The following is a 22,698-nucleotide window of genomic DNA, read 5'->3' as shown; positions in this document are numbered from 1 at the left end:
TGTTGTGGGAGGTATCCAACGACAGCAGCCGAACAGTAGCTTCATCAGCGATAAGGACAACGACGACGACGACAACGTTTAAGAAAGCAGGACTCCTTCACGAAGTTCGCGTAGACGCCACCTTGGGCAGACAGCGACGTGGAGTGGAGTCCCGGAACAACTTGGCGTCGGGTTCCGCTGGTAAGGTCGTGTGTTGATTATACAAAAACGAGATTAATAACAATAATGAGGCGTAATTAATTTACCCCAAACAACCCAACAGCTCCTTGGCGTTTGCTGGCAGCCCGTTTTGGTTAATCTTTATCAATTGGCATTTTTTGGGGACCGCGACACAATTGGCTGTGTTTTTGTAAAGAATCAAGCCTTTATAACGGAAATTTGCATGAGATGCAGATCATCAGCTGTTTTGAGAAAAAATATCATAGTTAGACCATTACTTTATGAACTGGAGTAAACGCTTAATATTCATAATTTAACGGATAAACGTTACGTAACGCCAAACAACGCAACATCTCCAGCTCGTGTCAACTGTGTCAATATGCATTATATTTGTCATGTTTTGCGCTTGTAAATTGAGTGAAATAATCTGATAACAAAGTGAAACGATAAACAGAGGAAAAGCTATTCGTAGCCTAATACCATATAATCAAATGCACGAAAAGTTGTTATTTGCTGGGCGCTGCTTCGTTCTACGCGAAAGTGCACCCAGCCAGCCCATCGCGACCGTCTAGTTCCGATACAGAACAGAACATGACGAGAGAATGGTTTGAAGCCGTGATAACGTCGCGTACCACGCGCGCGCATGTTAAGGCCCCTCTCTGTGGACGTGTGTCGCACGGCGCAGGGTTGTAATTGGTTTGATCTTTTGTAAACAGCATTTTTTAAATTTATTTACAACACAGTTGAACATGGTGTTTCGATTGAAAGAGATTAGAGTGAAAAAGTACATTTCATAGCATTGTTACTCGGGTGGCACGCCGTCGAGTATCATAAATTACGACAACAGCATGTGGCATCCAAATTTGTTTAGGTTTGTTTTGGCACCGCCGGCGATTTTGTTTTCATGCCCAGACTTCAACCTTTGGTGCATCTTACCGCGTGAGTGGAAACCCACCAATCCGTCGCTCCAACTCGGAAATCGTAAGTAGTAATTAGACGGCAAAAACGTTTCGCGTTGATGACTGCAGCCAGCGAGCGTGCCTTACACACGGGCAATTAATAGCTAATAAAATATGATAATTTGCATGTCCCCAGGATCAGCGGAATCAGTACTCGTACGGAAGAAACCTGGCATAGAACGAGGCTAGCAAAAAAGCTTTTCGATGTCCATCGGTTCAGTTAAGTACGGGTGCTAACGTGATCGCTTGTCAAGCTCGGGGTCTGGACATGAGTGCAGTATGGTTTCTGGGAATGTTCCGGTAGCTTGACACCGCTTTATTCACCTGAACTACACTGCCCATGATCGCATAAATGTCCCATATGCATTTTCGTCACTTTTGAGTTATTGATGCAGTTTGGTTCAAAATCGTGTGCTCTTTCAAAAGAGCCTATCACATCCAGTACTTTGTTCTAGAAATCAGGAGGAAAACCAGTTTTTTCGTGAAAACCTAACACGTAGCCTTATGTGTGGGACAAACTTGTTTAGCGATTTTCTCAGATTGCTGTTTTTGCATATGGGACATTTATGCGAACATGGGCAGTACATCACTACAAGCTGGAATAATAATCTTGGGAAATGTGCTGAAATAATTATTTTTATTTGAGTGATTGCTTAGACAACCGATTTGAAAACATAACAAGCTAGCCATAATGTCTGTAAACAAAAACAAGTTGCTGTCTCTAAACGTTAGTTATCAAACAATTATGCAATTATCAAAATTGCTAATTAACGACTCTAATAATACTACTAGATAATGACTGTCACCAAGCGCCACGACCTGAGAGTGCGCTAACCACGCTAGATGAGGTGTGCAAGCAGGTAGTAAGTAATTTGTGTTCGAGAGATAGCGCAGTGCACTTTTTTGCATTTCGAATGCGTCCCCACAATGCTAAACCTCCTCGGCGGGGTTCACCGTCGTCACCGTTGATCGTACGCTTGGCTGGCAAAAAAGACCCTTGCTCAGGGAGAGCGAGAAAAAAAGTCTAATAAAACATATATCGCGCGTACACACCATTAACATGCATGTTCATAGAATTATAATCGCAAATGAATATCATTTCGCTATTGCCAGCCTGGAGACTACCAGACACGCTAGGCAAACCTGGACGCGCGCGCCCCCTGTCCAGCGCACGAGGAACTGAGCAGGGATGCGGGTTTTTTGTTGAAGTTCAATTTTTTTCTAGAAATGTAAAAACATGTTTAAATTAGATTTTTTAGGATAGTCTAACAAATTATCAAAAAAAAGAAAAAAAAAACTTTGACATTAACTTCAATTACAATATTTGGTAACCCTGTGCCTGTGAGGGGGGACACCATGCGACCCGAACATGGCCTACTACGGTATAGCGTGAGAGAAACGACGTAATAGTGGCCATAGAGTTGCACGAGATCACTTAATAATTTATTGGCTAGCGTACATGTGTACGCGATAGTGTCTCTTTTCCTCTCACGATAGGAAGGTGGTGTAAAATTACTTGCAATCCGCAGGAACAACGATTACGGTTCTGTGTTAGAGGTGGAAGTTTGGTCCCCAAACGCGGTGTACTGGGTACCTGATTCCGGATGATCAATTAGTACCGTGCGGCGAGATTAGATTTGCCGAACCGACAATATACCGACTTCGCTGTCTCTCTCTCTCTCTCTCTCTCTCTCTCTCTCTCTCTCTCTCTCTCTCTCTCTCTCTCGACGGTATAATTGCCAAAGGTCATCAATCAGAACCAGTTCCCAGTTGGGAATTTGCCAACGAAACTTGGTAGGAGCGGGAAAGCCTGCTACTTGACCCGGTGCAAATTCTAGTTTGAAAAGAAAATTGCTCAGCACTGGCCACTGCTGCGGTTCGACGCGCTGGTGGACACATGTCCATCGAGGGCCATCAGATGCGACCGACTTGCGGCGATAAATCATTTTAATTAATGTGATATGAATATAATTACGTCGAAAAATTATCTCACCCAGTCCATTATTTCCGCAACTGGCTCAATCAGCTTCATCCATCATGAGAGTCTAATGAGTGTGCCACAAATTGGTGGGCTTTAAAACATCGGAAAATTAATGCAAAGCACAACAAATCTCTCCCAAAACTATTCCGGAGGAGATTTAAAACAAGCACATCTTAAAAATCCTCCAAAGTTCGTCTTTAAAACAAGCACTTTGCCAAGTTTGCCCGCGTCTTCGTGCTTAATGCTATTGATTATTCAAGCCATCGCAACAAACAACGAAACAAGACGACAGCTGAGATACCAAGAGTGCCTGCGCACACGGAACAAGAATTTCATCTAAAAGTTTCTTGCTCTACCAATTTTCCCTACAGAACTAAAATTCAACTCTCCCCGGTGGTACACGGCCGGGGCCAGATACTCCGTTTCCCGCAGAACAACCCCAAACCACCACCAAATGGTTGTACTCGCAGACAAAACAGAACAGAAACTCTCGGTAAAACCAAGGGTTTGTGCCCTGCTCCGGAGCAGGAGGTAGAGGTGGTAGAGATTTTAAAACAAGAGACACGGAACGAACCTGGAACTAAATTCATTTTCCGGGGAAGTAAAAGTTTTCCCTCTTTGCATCAGGAAAAGTCACTTCTTGTCCCGGTGCTTGCGCTCGAGTGCTCTCCCCAGAAATAGCGAACAGCTTTCTTGCTGAATTCTATCTTTGTGTTGTGCACCCAGTTGCTTGAAAAAGTTGAAAACTCATTGTTCAAGTTACACCCAAACGAATGACCTCTGACATCCAATATTTACTGAGACTTGTGCAGTTTAGTAATTTACACATGCATTCCAATTGATCCAATTGATCAATACTGTGAAGACGTTGTTTGCGTTCTGTATCTTTTTTGACTTCAAGCAATCGCGACGCGGTGGTATAGAGATGGATTATCATTCAAAGAGCTTAGCTTCGAATCTTGGAAGAAATACTTTTTTTTCAACATTAAATTCAAATTCTTCTCAGCACCAGAGTGTACTTCTCCACATAGTTCAAACACGGTGCAACGGAGACGACCGGGCCGTAAAATGAATGTGAAACAATAGATTTAATAGTCAGGACCCGGTGCCTGCAGTTCCCGTTACAGTTTATATGGAATTCCAATAAGAATGTAACAGAAAAATCAGGCTTCGGGTCCAGACTGTTAATAGTGATTCTACAGCTACTACGACAAGAAAAACTTTCTCCGTCTAGAACGTGGCCACGGCGCGCGAAGGATGACGGTAAGCTTTTGACATTTTCTATAAATTTCAATTAAATTCAACACATGTATCATCCTGGCGGTAGTCTGTTGGTCTATAGCCGTCCCGTTCTACCGTTCGCAGCCGAAGGCCAAAGGAAGCTGGATGCTGGAGTTCGCACGCGCGCACTTTAAAATTCCAACATGGCTCATATCACACATCCACACAAACACACATATCGCTCTCGTTTCGTGTTCGAACAACTCCACCAGGACCAGTAAAAAATAAGCATGCCATGCCACTCGGAAAACCGTTTTACGCCAAACAGCAGGCGATGCGACGCGCCGCGGTGACGATAATTTTATTTTGGGAACCAATCGAAACAGAGCGATTCACGCTCTCGCGCGCGACCGAAAATCGCCAACTCTGATCGTTTTAATTTTAGATAAAACTATGTCATACGCGTTTTTAGTGCTGTTTTGTTTGTTTGCAGCTTGTCGTACTATAGCGAATGCACGAGCAGCGGCACCAGAGAAAAGTGCAGTCAGCTGAAAATTGGCACTATTTGCACGGTATGGGGAACCGCGGAGTGCATTTTTTGGCCCTGCGATGAAAGTGTGTTGTTTTTGGTGACATACATCTAAACAAGCTAAATTTTTCACCCCGATCTAGTAGTCGGATATTGTCGGTACAAGCTTTCCTGCTGCCGCCGCCAACCGCAGATGGCACTCTGCCGGTTGTTGGGATCGAAAAGTCAGCGGTTGCTTGTTGAGTTGATGATAATCGCATTGTTAGTAGGGGATAGTGGCAATTGTTGCTGGGCAGCAGGGTTGTTCTCAAGGGAATGGAGAAATCGGTTCAAAATGTTTGGGATCGAAGTGTTTGACGAATCAAACCATCCACATTTATGACCCACAGGTCTTTTGTGGTCTCTATTGCAAGTTTCTGCTCGAACCTACAGCAAATTCTGATGTTCGTTTTCAGTTAATATTTACCGAAAACTGCACTACTGAAATTTTCAGTTAGTTTTTCGCTGAACTTCAGTTGAAATTTGTATGGAGCTGTCAATGTTTGCTGATATTTCAGCAAGTTTTCGTTTACTGAAAATTTTAGTAGTGCAGATTTCAGTAAACTTAACTGAATACACTAATGAGAAATTTGTGTGTAGGAGTCCGAAGGCTTGAATGGGGAGGGCACCCAAACCTCTTTTACTCCAAGGAACCTTGGTGTGTTGTTTGTACTTATAGCAGAGAGACGACTCCCATACCTGAAATGCCAAGTTATTGCTAAATTTTTGCCATGACCACTGATTCAGAGAGGTGGATTCTGCACATTTCAGCAATTGAAGATGGATTCATAAAATTTCAACAACTGTTTTAACCCTCTACAACCTAACCCCGCCTCTAGACGGGCTTCAATCTAAAAAATCGCCAAAAATCCATTTTCCAACCGATTTTTGATCTTTAAAAAGCATTGGAAAGAAGAACTCTTAAAATTTTAGAAAATTTCAGGGTTGGGAGTTTAACTTGTTTTATGTGACTTAGCCAGTGTTTTTAAAAATGTCATTTTTTTAGGGGTCAACTTTGGCTGTGTTTTTTACTAACATTTCCTATACTTTCAGTAAAAAGAAGTATGCAGTAATTTTTGTAGTGTCCCAGACTATGCTTCTAAGCATTTTTTCGCAATTTAAATGATGATGGTGCCATTCTATAGCAGAAAATGTGAAAAACATGCAAAAAATTGAAAAAATGACTGTAAAAACGTGAAAAAATTAGATAGGCAAAATGTAATTATATTAGATGGTAGAATTGGCCAAATACTACCAAAAACAAACATAAACTAAACAAGATAAATGCAAATTAAAATACTAAAAATAAAACAAGAAAAACCTAAAACAAGAGAAGTAAAGTTTTTCGTAGAACAAAAGTTGCTCAAAATGACCTCCTGAACACGGGAAAAATAAATATTTTCGAAAAAAAAATTTGGGCAGTAGAGGGTTAAGGAACCCGTATCGGAACTTTTATTAGAACTGGGATGAAGATGAATTTGGACTTGACCATTCTTGAAAAGTTGAAACATATCTTACGTCAAAGTTCTACACAAAATGATAATTTGAACAACTCTAACAATCCAAAACCGAGACGCTGACCACCGAAAATAACCACGAACCGTTCCCACCGATGCCGACAATCCGGTATTAGTGGGTAGGGCAAATGGTATCAATGTTTTTAGAGCAATAGAGTTTTATCTGCACCATTTTACGTTGCTAACAATGATGTTTATCTCGTTTACACTTTGCTTGTTCTTTTTTCACAACACACTGGCTCTTTTTTTGCTGCTTTTATGTTGTTGGTGTGAGTGTGTCACCACGTTCTTTTTTTCTGAACATATTTCTACACCCGCTACAGAAAGGCCCCGTAAAGCTGTGTGTTTACAGTCAGACAGGCCAGAGGCTCAAAAGCTCAGTATTTTCCGCACATAAACAAACACACACACACCACCGCTCTGTGGAGGGGGATGGGACACCGGAGAGTGGCCCCGGATGAAGGAATGAGTGACAAGGTACTCTCTGCCCAATTGGCCGTCCGGGATCCAACCTGCCGGTCGTCGTCGTCGTTGGGGTGAGCGAGAGGGAGCTAGCGAAAACACGACAGCACATAAAACTTGTTATGAAATAGTCATGCGCATTTATGTATTGTGATTCGAAACTGCTTGCCAGACTGCTGCCGATGTGGTGGAAATGGCTTGTACTCTCGGCTCTCCGTGCCACCCAGGAGAAGAGATGAGTCCTGTGGTTGGGAGCAGTGTGCAGGAGCGGCGGTCGGATCCGACAAGGGAGTTAGTAGAATGTACTACAAAACCGAAAAAGCATATCGCAAGAAGTGGTACAACACGAAAAATTTAAATTTCCCCGTTTCCCAATTTTCGCGCTCACTCTCACTCTTCGTTGCCGGTGTCACCGTCTGGCGGTAGTACTGGAATTTCCACCATCCAAGCAACCGCCGAGGCAGGGTGTGTATGTCGTGGACTACTTGGACGAACTGCGATGTGGTTTCTCGCATGTGAGAAAGAGAACTTTGCATGTCTCCTTCGATGGATGCTCTCGGTGTTTTCAATGTGTGGCCACCAGATTCTGTGATGCATCATCCGTCCAAGAGAGCTCCCCGAAGAGCATACACGGTGAACGTTTTCATCGGTGCAATTTCATCTCGCATGGCCTATGCTGTTTTCCACTCTTCCACTGTCGCGTCCTGTCGCCTCATCATCCCCCCAGGGCTTGCTGTGTGCTATCGCTGCCGTCGCCTTCTGTGATCGTTTCGCTTGGCGTCACTTTAAATTTATTCAATTTATACATGTGAAACAAAATGGCGGCGCCTAATCGATTAAATTTTATGATAATACTGAATAACATTATACACACTCGCACTTACGCCGAACGGCCTGTGCGAAGTAAAATGATAAATGTGTGGTGGACATTCATCTCTGAATGAAGGCGAGCGACCCAAAGGGGTAAGACACTCTTGCGCTGTGTGTGCGGTAGAATAGTTTTGGTCAGTGTCGCCATCGATGTCGTTATCGATGACTCTGGCCGCAAACTGGCCGCCCCTAGGCATTTCATGCGTTTTCTTCGGCAGCATGTCATCAGGATCGGATTTTATCCGTGCATAAATTAGAGAGTAGTCAAAATGGAAAGGACGAACGCGCTCAGCCACTAAGAAAAATATCCTGCCATTGTGCACAGAATAGCTTGGAGTCGCGTGAGCAGAACGGACTAAGATTTAAACATTTTTCACTGTGCCCTTTCGAGGAGCCAAACTTATCGAGAAATCGTTAATACAAGCTCATGCAATGCCACAGTTGATTTTCAGGTATGTACATCTGCTGTCTCCAGTTGCGAATCGCGGGCGGAAAAAACCTGCCCCATGGAGTGTTCCCCTACCAGAGTGGTGGAAGTGGAAGTCGCGCGCGTAATCGCACCAGATTAATCTATGAACACGAAGCTCCACGCGGACTTGTCAGAAGTGAAGAAAGAAAAAAACGCGAAAAGTTTTTACATAAATTTGTTTTACCAGGTAAAGTTAAGCACAAATCAAAAATCAATTAATCTTCACTGCTAGGACTGCGTACTTTCAGGAAACACATTATGCGTTGGAAGATGAGGAAAAAACGTGAAGAATAATCGCAAGATTGAAGCAATGTAATAAATGTATACGAGCGGTGGCGCTAAGCTGTGCTTTGGTATGGAGGAACATTTATTTCAAAGTTATTCAAACGCCTCGTCATCGATTCAATGTGGTAGTGAAAAGGCTATTTGCATAGATTGCCAATCTCTTCCATATGTCCTAACCTTTCCCAAATAGTCGAAAATGGAACTTTTCCCACCATGGTGATTTATCGAACAGTCGAAACAAATTTATTCATATAACAAAACTACAATAAACTACAGTTTTTCCACCAGTACCCTGTTAGAACATGATTTGTGGTGGCAATTTTCGCCACAACTGACTTTGGGGGAACAGGGCGCTTGACTGATACCGACGCATCACGAGCGGTTGCATGCCTGGTTTAGAAATTTACCGGTGTGAGCGCAAAAATCTTTGTCACACCACTAACTGGGGGACGCCACGCTCGGCGCACGTGATAGTGGTCGGAAAAAGGCGGGAGGGGCACGCATGTCACACCAGGAGCATAACCGCTACCAGTGTTGGCTTTTTAAGGTACAGTCAGGATTTGTGAAGTGTATGAATTCTCAACAAACATAAATTTGAAATCAAAACATATTTTTTGTTAACTAAAAATTACGTGAAAACTGTTTTACATATTTTTTAAAAAATAGTTTGATTTTGATGATCTCTTTCAAGATAAATTGATTTTGTTATATTTCCATTTTTCGTCCGTACTATCACAAGCCTCGCTGTATAGTGGAGAGAGCTTCTCACTTCCCCTAGATGTATGATAGTTTCGGTTATGATTTGACCACCACCGGTTGACGTCACTATTGGCACTTTGCACGGTGAAAAGAGAGGGGGTTTTATGGTTTTATGTAAAATGTAAAATGTTCTGAAATTTCTGTAAATTCGGTAGTAAATTTAACTCAACTCAGTAATTATTCTTTTCTATATAGTTTTGAAACACATAATGTTATAAATTGTATTAGTTTGCAAAGAAAGGATTTCTTTTAAAATCGTCTATGTGCCTTCTTAGTTGCGATGATATAAGAAGGACCCAAGCATAATACGCGCAGCGTGTAGAATCATAATGTGATAAGAATGCACCGCCAAACGTATTCTAATGGAAGCGGTGCCTACTCGGATGTGACAGCCCAGGGACGAATTTGGCGCCAATAATTTCGCCACACAGCACTTATCCATGGTCGGCTACACCCCTGGCAGCCTACTTCGGTGGTGGAGACTCTAATTGTTTTGTGTGTTCGTCAAATAGACAGGTTCACACATGTTTGGGACATGAAAAAGAGCACGGCGGCGGTGACGGCAGTCGCTGGTACCTCTTGCGTTTTGTTGATAGAGAGCAAAGCGCAGATCATCACCATATAATTAAACACTAAAAGTGCATACAATTAGCTGTATACATCGCCACCACCCACCCTCATGTGCTCCTCGTCGGTCGGTGCTACGATTGTTCAGCTTGATTCGATATGCCGCATTTCATACATAATTTCGCTGATTATGCTTCCAGTCTTTACTGCTGCTGCTGGATGAGCTTTTCCGTCCTCACAACTCTGTGTGCCAATCGGTACGGTGGAGACGAGGGGGACTATTCATGAGTTCGGCGACGCACCATGCCAAAGCACAATAAACGGAATATTTGTATTTATATGCTAATAAACAAAACATGAGATATTCATGTTCACGCAGCGCAATTTATAATAATGTTTAATTATACGTTCTGCTCTCTGGTTTGTTGCTATTTTTGCGATACTCTGAATGTAGGTTTGTTCTTGCTATCTTTTGCAGCGAAATAAATAAAACTTTGCTTGCGAGAGACTTAGATGACTCATTCAGCTAATTCTTCCAGAATGCACCAGACAGATAGAACGAAAGAAAAGTGCGTCGCGACTTAAAAACATCACCGCAATTAATTAACGCATTGGAACATGTTCATCAAATGCTCGAAATATGTTAATTCTAAGCCACACATCGTACTGCTGTTTCTTGTTTCGAGCTCATGTCTGACATTTGAACAAAGCATCACGCGGTCGGTTCACCTCTCTAATGAAATGTGAGCAGGTGTGAAATTTTTGCACCCCGCAGTCGAGGACCGCCCTGGCATTTGTTCGTTGTCTGAATCTGAGCCGTGCATTTCACTTTCAAATCTAATTTCGATTTGCAGCTCAAGAGAGTGAGGGATGCAATGTGGCGAGGAATGTGAGCAAGCCAATTAATCGAATGGTTTGCACCCCGAAGGCTACTCGCGATGTGGGCTTTTCATACTTCTGTGCGGTTAATTCGTTCCGTTTGAGTTGCTAATTAATGTGCGATAAATTTGCACTTTGCATTTGGTAGCCACACTGCACTTAGAAACACGTACGAGTGTTTAAACGACCCATTAGGCTCGCCGTAATTACTAGCTGATTTTGATGGCAGGTTGAAAGTTTGTCTTGAGATGATTCAGTGAATAAAGAAGAAATTTGTTGTATGAAATCTAATGAAAAGTTCAAAGAAAGTATTATTATTTTAAGAAATGATAAAGAAGCTGATGTTTCCAAAACAATATTTTTACAAATCTTGGCTGCTATGATATAGGATAGAGTAGTCATCAATGAGACACGGAGAACAATGATAAAATGGCTCTCACAAATCGTTGTTTCAACCAACCAGGCTCATATTTTCTGGAAAGGTGTGTCTACTGGATACACGTCTGCCATAATAGTGGCTTTGGTTAAGGACGCTCCCTTGAAAAGTTATTCGTTAATGTTTGATTCTGGGGTGTAAAATTTAATTATGGACAAAAATTACTTTTTCGCTCGTAGGCTGCCATTAGCACCAAAACTAACATTTTTTCACATTTCTTTCGACGTTCCATAGGGAATGGGTTGGGCTACAAAGTCCTTTCATTAGGTTTGACCAAAATTTAGAATATACCCAAAATTCAGGGATGTCTCATTGCTCCTCACTCATTTCAGGCCATGGGTAACAATAAGACACTTTGATTTTTCTTCATTAAACTTTACAAAATCTGTAGAAATCTTTCAAAACATGAATTGAAAGTGATTTTTGGCATATTTATAGAGTTTTAACTTCATTCACCCAAAAATATAAGTTATTTGATATAAATATTAGGATTTTACAAAATTTTAATACTTTTTAGTATAACTTTTATTAATTGAAGTTAAATGTTGGCAAAATTGCTTTAAAATGTTCAAGGCAAGTCACCTGCAATCGAACAATATAAAAACATGATGTTTTACTAGAAAAGTATTGATTTTCGTAGAGTGTCTCATTGTTCCCCACCAGTCTCATTGTTGACAGTTGAATAACTCTGGCTGTAGAGGTTGGATCGATCTCATATTTTGATCAATGTTAAAACACATTAAAAGAAAGAAAATGCAACAAAAAGCTTAAAATATACAAAAATCGTTGAAAGTTGAGCACCAAAAGTGACTCATTGAAGACTACCCTACCCTACAAATGCTGCATAGACTGATATGATTTCAATATTGATGGCAAATCAATCAAATTTGCTGTTTTGAGTGAAGTTTTCTGTACTCATCAAAATAAGACAGCATAACATACCTCAGAAAACATAGACTGCATAAACTTCAATGTAATTGTTTGGTTGTCTGATTATATAACACAGCCTTGCCATTCTCTGGTCATAGTAAAAGGAATCAATGAATTGGGAATCAAATTTCAAGTGTTTTATTAAAGCAGTGAAGATTTTAAAACTGGCCTTATAACAGAATATTCTTGAAAAAGTACCTACAATTCTAAAACCACAATTTTTAGTTGGAAGAAAGTATTTTTTTTGTAATTTTTAAACAAAATTAAACTAAAAGATTTTTTTTTGTTTTACAAAACATAATTGGTTAATGAATTAAATTAAAAACATTTAAATTAAATTCATTTTATTCCACAGTAACAAAAAAAACTCAATTTTAAGCAAAATAAATGGTCATTAAGATTTAAAAAAAGATTTTTTAAACTCACAGTATATTGATTTACTTGATATTAGATACAACTTCTATATCGATTCTTAAAAATCTTACGCAATGATAAACATCTTTTCTTTTCCCAAACTCAAAACGAAACCCCTGTTTTATTAGGTTAACCCATCCCCTTTCCTCCCTCTCACACACTCTTTTGATGAAGTTGGCTCTGACAAAAAATACAGCGAAAAGATTCACTCCCATTTCAACGGCAAGACAAGTGAATACCGCTTTTACGAGCATATTTCACGTACTAAATCACGAAACGATGACTTTGTTAGAGTGTGAGGGCGCATCATCAATTTCATTTTCAATCATCGTCGCAGGAGGCTGTGTGCGTGCTGCGGGAAATTTCGCTCGTGGGTGGGGAGACCATTCAAGCAAATGTGAGATTTATCAACTTTTATGTATTATGCGTGCCAACATCATAACGATTCGCATTCATTCATTTTTTTTCGGCAATTTCTAAACATGAGCGAGAGGGCGGATTTTCCACCGGGTAGTGATAATTTGTCAGATATGCTGCTCGCTACGGTGCCGGAATTTTTCGATTTTCGTGGCCTGATTTCCATCATACTATTCTTCTTTCTGACAGGAAAATCTACTACCAGATTGTGGGACACTTTGGGAAACAGGTTGTTAAATGGATTTATTGAGGTATAGAAAAGATCTTCCAGAACTGAAATTACCCTGTATACCTTCATAAAATCGCTTCCTAGAACTAGTTGCACTAGAATAGAGCCCCAAAACCCCGAAATCGAACCATTTTCCTCCCGAAGCGTGCGTGTGAAAAGTGGCATGACGCGTGGCGCCATCTGCCTCCGGCGAACCCCCTCACTCTCAGCAAGGACACACGTGTGTGGTGGTCGGAAGTTGTCGAAAGAGACACACACAAAAAAGAACGTTCCCGCACAAGGCTATATTGATAGGATCGATTCCGGGGTTTTTATTGAATCGAAGCAGCCCAGCCACTCAAAAGGAGCGGTTTTCCTCACTTTCTTTTTTTTCCTTTTGCTGAAGGTGGAAAGCACTGGTTGCTTCGATCGTCGTTTTTTACATCGCGCCAGGAGAGGGAGGTGGCGGCTGCCGAGAGTTCACTCGCGATTCATCTCTTCGGGGAAAGGTAAAAGTTTTTGAATTTTTTATGGGGTTTTAAATTGTTTTCCTTTTTTCGGTCGTTTATTGAATGATATTTTATTATATTATCGCCCCTGGTGGGGGCACACGCTATAAATACGAGATGAGATCCCAATGGAAAAATGTGGTGAGAATAAAGTGTGAAACGCGCGTTTAGAACGAAACGGATTCAAATGAAGTCCAATGTTATCCGGTTGAAGTTGTCGAAAAAAATAATCTAAAGTAGCATGTTCGAAGCATTTTGCATATTTTTTATGCACACAAAAGTTATGATGATTGGAAAATCTACAAAGCCACTTCAAGCTCGTGACTTTTTCAACCCCTCTTAACTAATTCAGCTCGCACAACAATGTTGCTAATCATGTTCCGTTGCCGTTTCCGGCGACGCCACGGCCTACTGCTGTGCTACGGAATGATTATTGGTCACAGAGAGGCGTCAATAGCCAAAAAATTGCTAAAGGTCACGCCAACACTATTTACTCTGTTTATACGTTCCCGCGTCCAGTTTAGTTCATGGCCATTGTGGTGCGGCGGCCAAAGGGAACCGGATAACGGTTCACCGCCTACTCCGCGCGCGCGCTTTCTCTGTATGAATTATTATTGTGGCCACAGATTTTCCCCCTGCACTTTGGTGCTGCTGCCAAATGGGTTTTTTGTTGGCCGCGTGTTCTGGGCCGGCGGGATCGACACTTAAATTTTCGCAATAAAATGTGCCGAAAATAGAAAGGGAAGCGCCCGCCACAACAATAACGAGCCGGAAGGAAGTAACTACTTGGGCTAGAAGGGGCACATTTTGAGGGACTTTTTTTTGGCTTTCTCTAATAAAGTTTCGGATAATTTCCGGAAGATCCGGAGTGGTTCTACGCCACATCCGGATGAGGGCGCAAGATTCCTGCAATGAAAAGGAGCTGTGGTTGAACTTACCCGTAGGCGGCCAGGGCCGGATCGTACGGGTAGTATCCGGTCGTTGGCTGTAGACCCGCGGACGTCCATGCGGTCATATCACTAGTTGGTCCACTTTCTTTTAAAGCATACGGGTTGCTCTGTAAATATTTGAATGAGGAGAGAGAAAAGGAAGCAACTGTTAATAAATAATTGAAATTGAAACCGCTAAATGAAATATTCCCATCTTGATTGTGGTACACCCCAGGTGTGTAAGCCATTGTGTTTATGAATTAAACTGAACAAAACAAAACAATTAACACTTTTATTTTTTATTGTTTTGGTGCCAGCTATGATACACTTTACTTTGTCTGTACTGTTGTGGCATTGTGCAGTTTTTCTCTCCCTGCCCCAAGTCGTCGCGTCGAAACCTGTCTGACCTGAGTGATTTTCTCGAGCTACCTAAGTTGTTGTTTTCTTTCGTTCAGCAACATTTTCCCTCTCAGTGCACTTCAGCGCGATACTCACAGAGTTTTTTTTATGATTAACAAATACATTTTGTGTTTGCATTACCGCAACCCCACCACCGTGCCGTCGTCCGCGCATTTAATTTAAATTTGCTGGCTATTATAACTCTTGAGACGAGACTTGGCACTTTTCTTGGCCACCACGTGTTTGCTGTGTGAGTGTAGATTCCACCTCTACTCTTCACGCCGAGTGGTAAACACGACTGATTACTCTCATCACCGCTGGAAAAGGTGGACGGGGCCAACGGGCCGATTCTTAACATTGTATTGTAACTAGACAGTGAAGGCTGTTACAGCACAATTCCACAACAGATAGTTAAATTAATTAAATTTAGCATTAATCGAAGTCCAAGGTGATCAATAATACTTGTTAAAAAAATAACCCTTTTGATTTGACTTCAAGTTTGATTGTTTTGTTTGGCCTTAATTACGTGCAAATATAAGGCTTGTGAACAATCGGTTGCTTGATTCATCAAAAAGTCATCCCACTCGCGTCCGTCTATGAACATTACTTTCAGTGCAACAAATTCATTTGCTAATTAGGAAGCAAGCAAGCTCCCGCCGAAACAACAGGCTACCGATCGTCGTAATAATGGTGGCGACGACGAGGGCACGACGTGATGGACAAGAATTTGGTTGGCCTTAGAACAACGAACGAAAAAATAAGGGGGAACTCCAAAAGCATTTACCCTGCAACAAATGTTTTTTAATGTACACATAAAGATAAAAATACAACACTTAATTATAACATTTTAGTTTTAACAAAATACGCTCTGTGCATAAAATTAAAATCTTGCGAGGAAGGGCATTGTGGCGTGCCTGAGCTTACAAGATGGCGAGGGGTACGGGAAACACTTGTTCGCTTGTTCTCTTTATAAATTCAAATTTTGTGGTAATTTTTACTTTATCGTTTTCCGATGTCCAATTTGACCTGTTGTACATATTTTTGTTTTTGTTGTATGAAAAAAAATAACAGCTGTCAAAACGACGAACATCGAGTTTCAGTGAAGCTGTTAATGAGTGATATGATTTGGTAGTCGTATCGAATGTCATAAGTCTTTCGTTTGGGTGTATTGTGAATTGCGCTTATCCTAAGGCACATTATCACGCAAATTTAGTGCTCAACTAGCTACCGTCAATGGTGTTACTTAAGTATCGTTCACCATGTGACAACAACTAGTACGGTCGTTAAAATGAATGTAAAAATGCCAATTTACAAATTTCTAATCAACATTCAATTAGTCGCGCAGCGTGGCGTTCTGCTCTGCACTGTATGTTCGCTCAACGTTTTTTTTTTTTTTGTTGTATTTAATGTTTCAATTAATGCTCGACAGGTTACGAGGTGATAGAGGTATCCTGTAACAAGCAATAAAAGCGATTTGTAATAAAACAGTACTAAAAAGAACCCGTCGTCACCTCAACTGGCCAAGTCAAGAGCGCGTTGGTCGTTGTCGTTATTGTCGCGGGATAGGACAAGATCCCCCAGCACCGCGTGGCTGGGTATGGAGAGCTGGGACTCACTTTTATTTATTTCCTTACTTATTATTTATCACACATTATTATGATTATTAGCAATGCCGTTGAACGCGTCTTCGCCTCCTTGAATGGACATGGAGCGACACGGTAGCAAAAGGCAGCACAATCCATTTATCTCTGGAGAGTAGCAAAACGTGAGAGATATAAATTACCATTCCGGAGCTGATGAGAACTCTCCGTGGTCGGAACGCAGCACCATCTGCCCTTGTCGTGGTCACTTTACACACGCGTCCGATATGGGGCGACCGGGGATGATATTTTTTATATGCTTGTTTTTGTTTTACTTTTTTGTTGGAACCGGTTAAATGAAGTAGTGTCTTGAGACAAACTACTGATACGATAAACTTTCACTACATTGATTTCAATAATAAATCTTAGTTTTGCACAACATATTTCAAAACTGTATCCTTTGAAAAAATACCAAAAGGAAAGCTTGGTTTTAACATTATCATTACAACTTGATTACAGAAATAAAGCTACCGCTAATTTTGTAAGTATCATTTTTAGATTGAAAGAAAGCATGCGCGAAAAGATTTGTTTGATACGCAAAACGACGAACTTTAAGACTAACATTATTATTGGCATTGATAAAAAGTGGGCAAAATCAGAACCATACCAGTTTTCCTCTTCTCTTTGGCATTTCCGCTTCAATTTTTCTTCACTTTATGGCAAATGATGAAATTTAATAAATGCAAAAATACCGGTAAACCGGCACCAAAGTCGTAGTGTTGCATTAGGCTATTTTATCGATGAAAATTAAGTTATTAATTCTGGCACGTATACCTGCAACGGAGGGCAAAAAACTTGAGAAATTCATGTGTTGGGAAGTGGAAAAATATTTCCAGCACATTTATGGTATGCTCTCTCACTCTCCAAGCTATCGAGCCTGGCGTTCAACTATTTTATCCAACTTTGTTGATGTTGTTATTGCTGTTGATGTTCATAACGCAAGAACGAGTTCGCGCAGGTGTTAATGGCAGCAGCAGCAGTACCAGCAAGGTGAATCGAAGCGTTGCAAAGGCGCATGGGAAAATGTATGGAAACTTGCCGGGGAGGGACGACGAAAGGGGTAACGTTGGACACCTGAATTCAGTGACCGCGGGGTTTTCTGTGTCACGGTGCCTTGTTCAGGAATGGAGGGGGGGGGGGGAGAGAGCGGGTCATACATAACAAAAACTCCTGAGGAAGTGTAGGCCGTCAGACTGAACACAAAAGTCCGTAGTTTTTGATTGACCCCCATCCAGAACAGTTCTAGGACTGCCAAATCCCATTGTCTCACGCCCGTATCGGTTCGGTCGAAAGTCAGTCGTGAAGTGGCCTAGATCCTAGTGCGATGGTGACAAGCGAGTGAGTCACACGTGTTAAGTGACCATTTGTTGAGAGCAACTTTCCCTTTCTGAAAGCTGAGCAATTAAATCGATTTTTTCTAATCGGTTGTCTGTTTCAAATTGTTTAAAAAACGACCGACAACAAATCGACGCCGTCGTGCTATCATTTCGTACGTCGCTTTTTGAAGTCCGAGAAAAACGCGTTTTAATGTTTGACCTTGAATAAACAAAACACGTTTTGTTTGGTTCACCATTCTTTGCATTGCCTCAAAGTTTGATTGAATTTGGTTGCACTCAAAAAACTGAGTTCGCGTAAACGTGAACAGCCTTCATGCCGACGGGAACCAGGAAGAAAACTGTTCACTTTCATGGTGCAATGCACTATAAAAGTTGAACAGTTTTCTTCCTGGTTCCCGTTGGCATGAAGGCTGTTCACGTTTACGCGAACTCATTTTTTTGAGTGTGGTGGAGTCCCGAGTTATAATTACAAATGTTTACGGTAGTCGAGCTCGTACCTGTGTCGAACGCGTTCTGACCTGAAATCCGTTTGGCCAATTGTCGTACTTACATCAATTTTCAGGCTGTGTCAAGATGACACGACAAAATTGAAACTTCTTTCATATGAAAAGTGACAAAAATGCACGGAGTTTCTTCGGTTTTTATTGAATATCTCAGGATTGAATCGAATTTTGGGGATCTGTGAAGGTCAAAAGGCATTGTGAGCAGCACAAAATGGCGTTCTCAACTCAGTTTGGCCCAAAATGCACGTACGACAAGTTAGCACGAATGCGACGAAATATAATAGCTTTTGAGCAGATGAAATAGTGGAGACGCATGGTGTTTCACTTTTTTTACATTTTTGCCATTTATCAGCTGGTTTAGATTTTGGTTAACATTTATCTTCTTAGTGAATGTATTAAACATGCATTTCTCAAAACTGTGTAGAAATTATTCAAGCACGTTACGCAAATAAAACCCCAAATGGCTCAACCTAAAAGGTGATAACCGTACCAAACTAGCAAACATCCCACCGCCCTTAAAAAACTGTAAAATTATAGAGCAAGCGTGGGCAACACAAAAAACTTGCTGCATAAATCAGGCAATAAAGCAAAATTGTATATTCCGTGTTAAATCCTTTTAATATTACCATTATAATCCTACTATACATTCATTGAATTGCATATTTTATGAAATAACACCAAGTGGTGCGCTGCTGAGCGGTCCGGAGCACTTCCGCGCCATTCCGGCTGGATCCTCGTCCTAAAATGCACCTACCGCCCGTGCTCCCGGGTGGGAGTCAACGTTAAAGTGCAAAACCAACGCGCACAAAGTGATAGAGAAACACCACTCCGGGGCCAGCCAGAGCAGGAGTGAAAAATAGTAAATTTTAAGCTGAATGTTGGGGTGCGTTGGGAGCGGAAGCATAACACCTAGACTACCACGGCTTTCACTGAAGCTACTCGCAATTTTGAAAGTGGAAATCTTCCCAAAGTTACAGGGAAAATGTTGAACCGAACTGTTGAGCTTGGTGCTCTAGGTGTTGAATAGCAATGGGTTGAGGAGGAAGAAACCACAAACAGAAGAAAAAAAAACTACGGCATTTTTTTGGTTGTGTAGAATGAGAGAGAAACGCTCCGTAAACTAAGTTATTATAACAATAACGGAATTAATGTTGTGGTAATGACAATATTAAGGCGTGTTGAATGGGAAGAATCATTAGCTTTACTCGTCGTGCAATGTGTCGGAAATTCGGCACTACAAGATCAGCGTAAGTCGTGATGGTAAAATTAATGGTCCTTGGATTATTTTATTCCAACTAGTGTTAGTTTTGTGGGAGCCCCAACCCCGTGCTGGCCTGGCCTTGTAGTAACCCAACGGTGTTATTATAACATATTGAAAGTCTCCAAAAATTTGGCAAGTAAACACCTTTGACTTTAATGACGGCTTCACTTGCGCAATAATTGCTGCCTTTGGCGACTAAATAAACTGTCTAGCTCTCCCGACTTGCAGCAGCAACTCCGCCTGATCTGGCCCAGGAAGGGAAAACACCAGTAGCCACGAACAAAAGGTCTATAATGAATACTTTGGGCTAATTAAATTCACCCTTTTCGCATATTCTGCGTGGTGCAAATTCTTCTGGTTCCGTTGCGTCGTTGCTGCTGGTCAGTTGGCCATGATCGAGGTAGGCGCATGACCGAGAGAGGGACGCGCGCAAATATGTATGTTGAGTTGCAGCAGTCAGTGCCTACTGTGACGGCGACGACGACGAGGATCAATGCAACGGGCCACACTGCTGACCGGCCGGCGGGTAAGCATAAATAAAAACACGCGCGCATGTTTGCTTACTACACGACGACATGATGCACACGTTATTCTAGGTACCGGGCCGGGTTGCCAGCTTGTCCAGCTGTCCTGCGTATACTCAAAATTGTAATCGCCCATTGAAACATTTTTGTAGACTCTTTAGCTATGTCTAATAAAGTGACAGAAAGCGCATCATTTGTCGAATTCAAACAAATCTGGCAGCACTGGCGTAAGGACATGTTTCGGCAGTTGATAATATGAACTGCTTCAAAGCCTCGGTATGAGAAATTCATTACTTCAGCTTACATTTTCGGCGCACACCAGAACCGTGGACGTGGCTTCCCTTGCAGACAGCTGTCGTTCCAGTCGTGGCTTCGACAAAGAAATGTCAAGGCGCCAAAGGAACAATTTCGGACAATTAAGGTACGATGTTTTCATTAAGTTCTGCTCATGCGATCAGAATGTTTTTTTTTTGTTTTCTTTGTTCTAGTCTCTGTGCGATTATAGATTCTTTATCAGAAATGTTGATCAAAGTCGTAACTTGATGCTTTATGCATTTGTATTTTTTAACATTCCTGTCTACCGGTGAGAAAACTGCCAAGGTCGACAAGATGATATAATTGATTTCAAGACCCATGTTTAGTGCGCAAGATGCTCTCACCCCCGTGGTGCTATTATCAACGCAAAATTGGTCAATATCCGACGCACTGATAGCGCAGATCATTGACATTTTATTATCGCTTAATTTTTATTGCACAATTTACAGGAAGCTTCATTCATTGTTACTGGGTACGGCCATTCGCGACGACGGCCAGTGGAGAAACCTTCAGGGAAAAGAACAATTTGCACTGATTGCTGAGATCTAATCTCAGCGCAGTCAGTGCCCTCCCGCGACACACACTCCCACCTGTAGATGCATTTGTTGTCGTCGTCGCCGCCTGCTGCCATGGATACCCAGCCAGCCGGTGGTCGGTCGGCGTTGTCCCGTTCCGTCTGCGTTCCTTTGGCCACTCGTGAAGCAATGCGGACTTGCTGGCAGAGCGGCTGCCGCCCCAGAGTGCGAAAAATAAGAAGTTAAGAACACATTCTCTTAATTATCCAGGACCACCAAATCGTGCCATTCGAAGGCCCCGAAGAAGGGATCGTCGGCCCTCAGAGTCCCTCTTCTTAACGCTTTTCCGTTTGATTGGCCAAACGAACGATCACAGCGAATATCGAAACAAAATTTATTTGCTGAGAATAAAATTAATTGACAGTTTCATTCTATCTAATTTCGAGTTTACTTACGACCCGTGTCCAGAGAGGTTCCTTGACTTAGACCTCAGATCCTGCGCAAGAAGGGATACACTCTGCCTCATTTAAATTCAGTCCCTCGTGGTCTTTGTTTCGGTCGCACTCGTCTTCCCTCAATCCAATCCCGGTATCGATCTTTCGCTTCCTTCATTCAACCTCCCAGGGTAGAATTTGGACCCCGAAAACAAGAAGTATTTCCGGATATTTATAGAAGCCCGACCTGAGTTGGTGGCGCGCAGACCACTCTTCACCAAAGTGTTGAAACGATCTCTTTGAGGCAATCGCGCGACACCGCGCTCAGACACCAACAGACCGCCGCGCTGGGAGTAAGAGTCCGGAGTAAAAGAAATCATTAAAGAGTTTTATAGAATGTCAACGAAACGAGCCCAGCCGGCGAAGCCACTTGAATGGGAAATACACACACTTGCCCGAAAACGAGGATCACGAGAGTGCAAACGGAAGAGAAAGATAATAAAAAGGTGTAATAATGATTTCAAAAATTTAATTTCCAAATTTGAATATGCCACCCAACGCTTGCCACGGCGAACCAATTAACAAAACCAGGCAAAAAGTGTCGACTTTTAGGAAGCATTTTATGTTTATTTGTTTGTTCAGACTGATACACTTAAAAAAACCGCAAGGCCACCCACAGGAAAGCCGTTTTGAAAAGTGAGACTGCTGCCAAAATTGGACAGTCGAATTAATTGACGCCATCAAGTGTGCAATTATCAGCCTTGGGAGCATTTGTTAAACGATAATGTTTTAATGAAGACTGTCGATGCAGCAAGGTTTGGGCATGTATCTCGAGTAGCGTTCTCTTTTCAACAAATATCCTTGCGCAAAGATTTTGCATAAACAAGATGGCCAACACTTCAAAGACTTCATGTTGGGGTAAAGATCATTGTTATTTAAAAACATTCAAAGCTTTTGAAATAATTAAAAAATAATGCCTGCTTCAATTTTCAACTGATCATATAAATCTACAGAGACCATCTAATCTACAAATTGGTCTCTTGAAATTTGTTTTCATTCTTTTAAACCATCGCAAGGAAGAGTTCACGGAAACGTAAAAGACGTAAAATTTATTGCCCTCCGTTTCAGGCCATGAAATTTGGCTGAATTTCTAGGAGACAGGACAAGCTGCCCATTGTGTTTCATGCTCACGACCTTTTCCGAGCTGCATTCCGTAATCTGTCCGTGGCCA

The 22,698-nt window shown here is 41.7% G+C and overlaps 1 protein-coding gene across 2 annotated transcripts in view; it reads right to left on the bottom strand.

Moving 5' to 3' along the window:
- Positions 1 to 22,698, bottom strand: part of LOC120426920 (homeobox protein araucan) — a 111,810-nt gene that overhangs the window by 14,633 nt on the left and 74,479 nt on the right. For both annotated transcript variants that reach the window (XM_039591724.2, XM_039591725.2), the window contains exon 3: positions 14,549 to 14,667. In XM_039591724.2, coding sequence (XP_039447658.1) covers positions 14,549 to 14,667 — 119 coding nt within the window. The remainder of the gene's footprint in view (positions 1 to 14,548; positions 14,668 to 22,698) is intronic.

This window comes from Culex pipiens, chromosome 3, assembly GCF_016801865.2.
Source record: "Culex pipiens pallens isolate TS chromosome 3, TS_CPP_V2, whole genome shotgun sequence".
Classification (NCBI taxonomy): Eukaryota; Metazoa; Arthropoda; class Insecta; order Diptera; family Culicidae; genus Culex; species Culex pipiens.
This window is presented reverse-complemented; position numbering and strand designations above follow the sequence as displayed.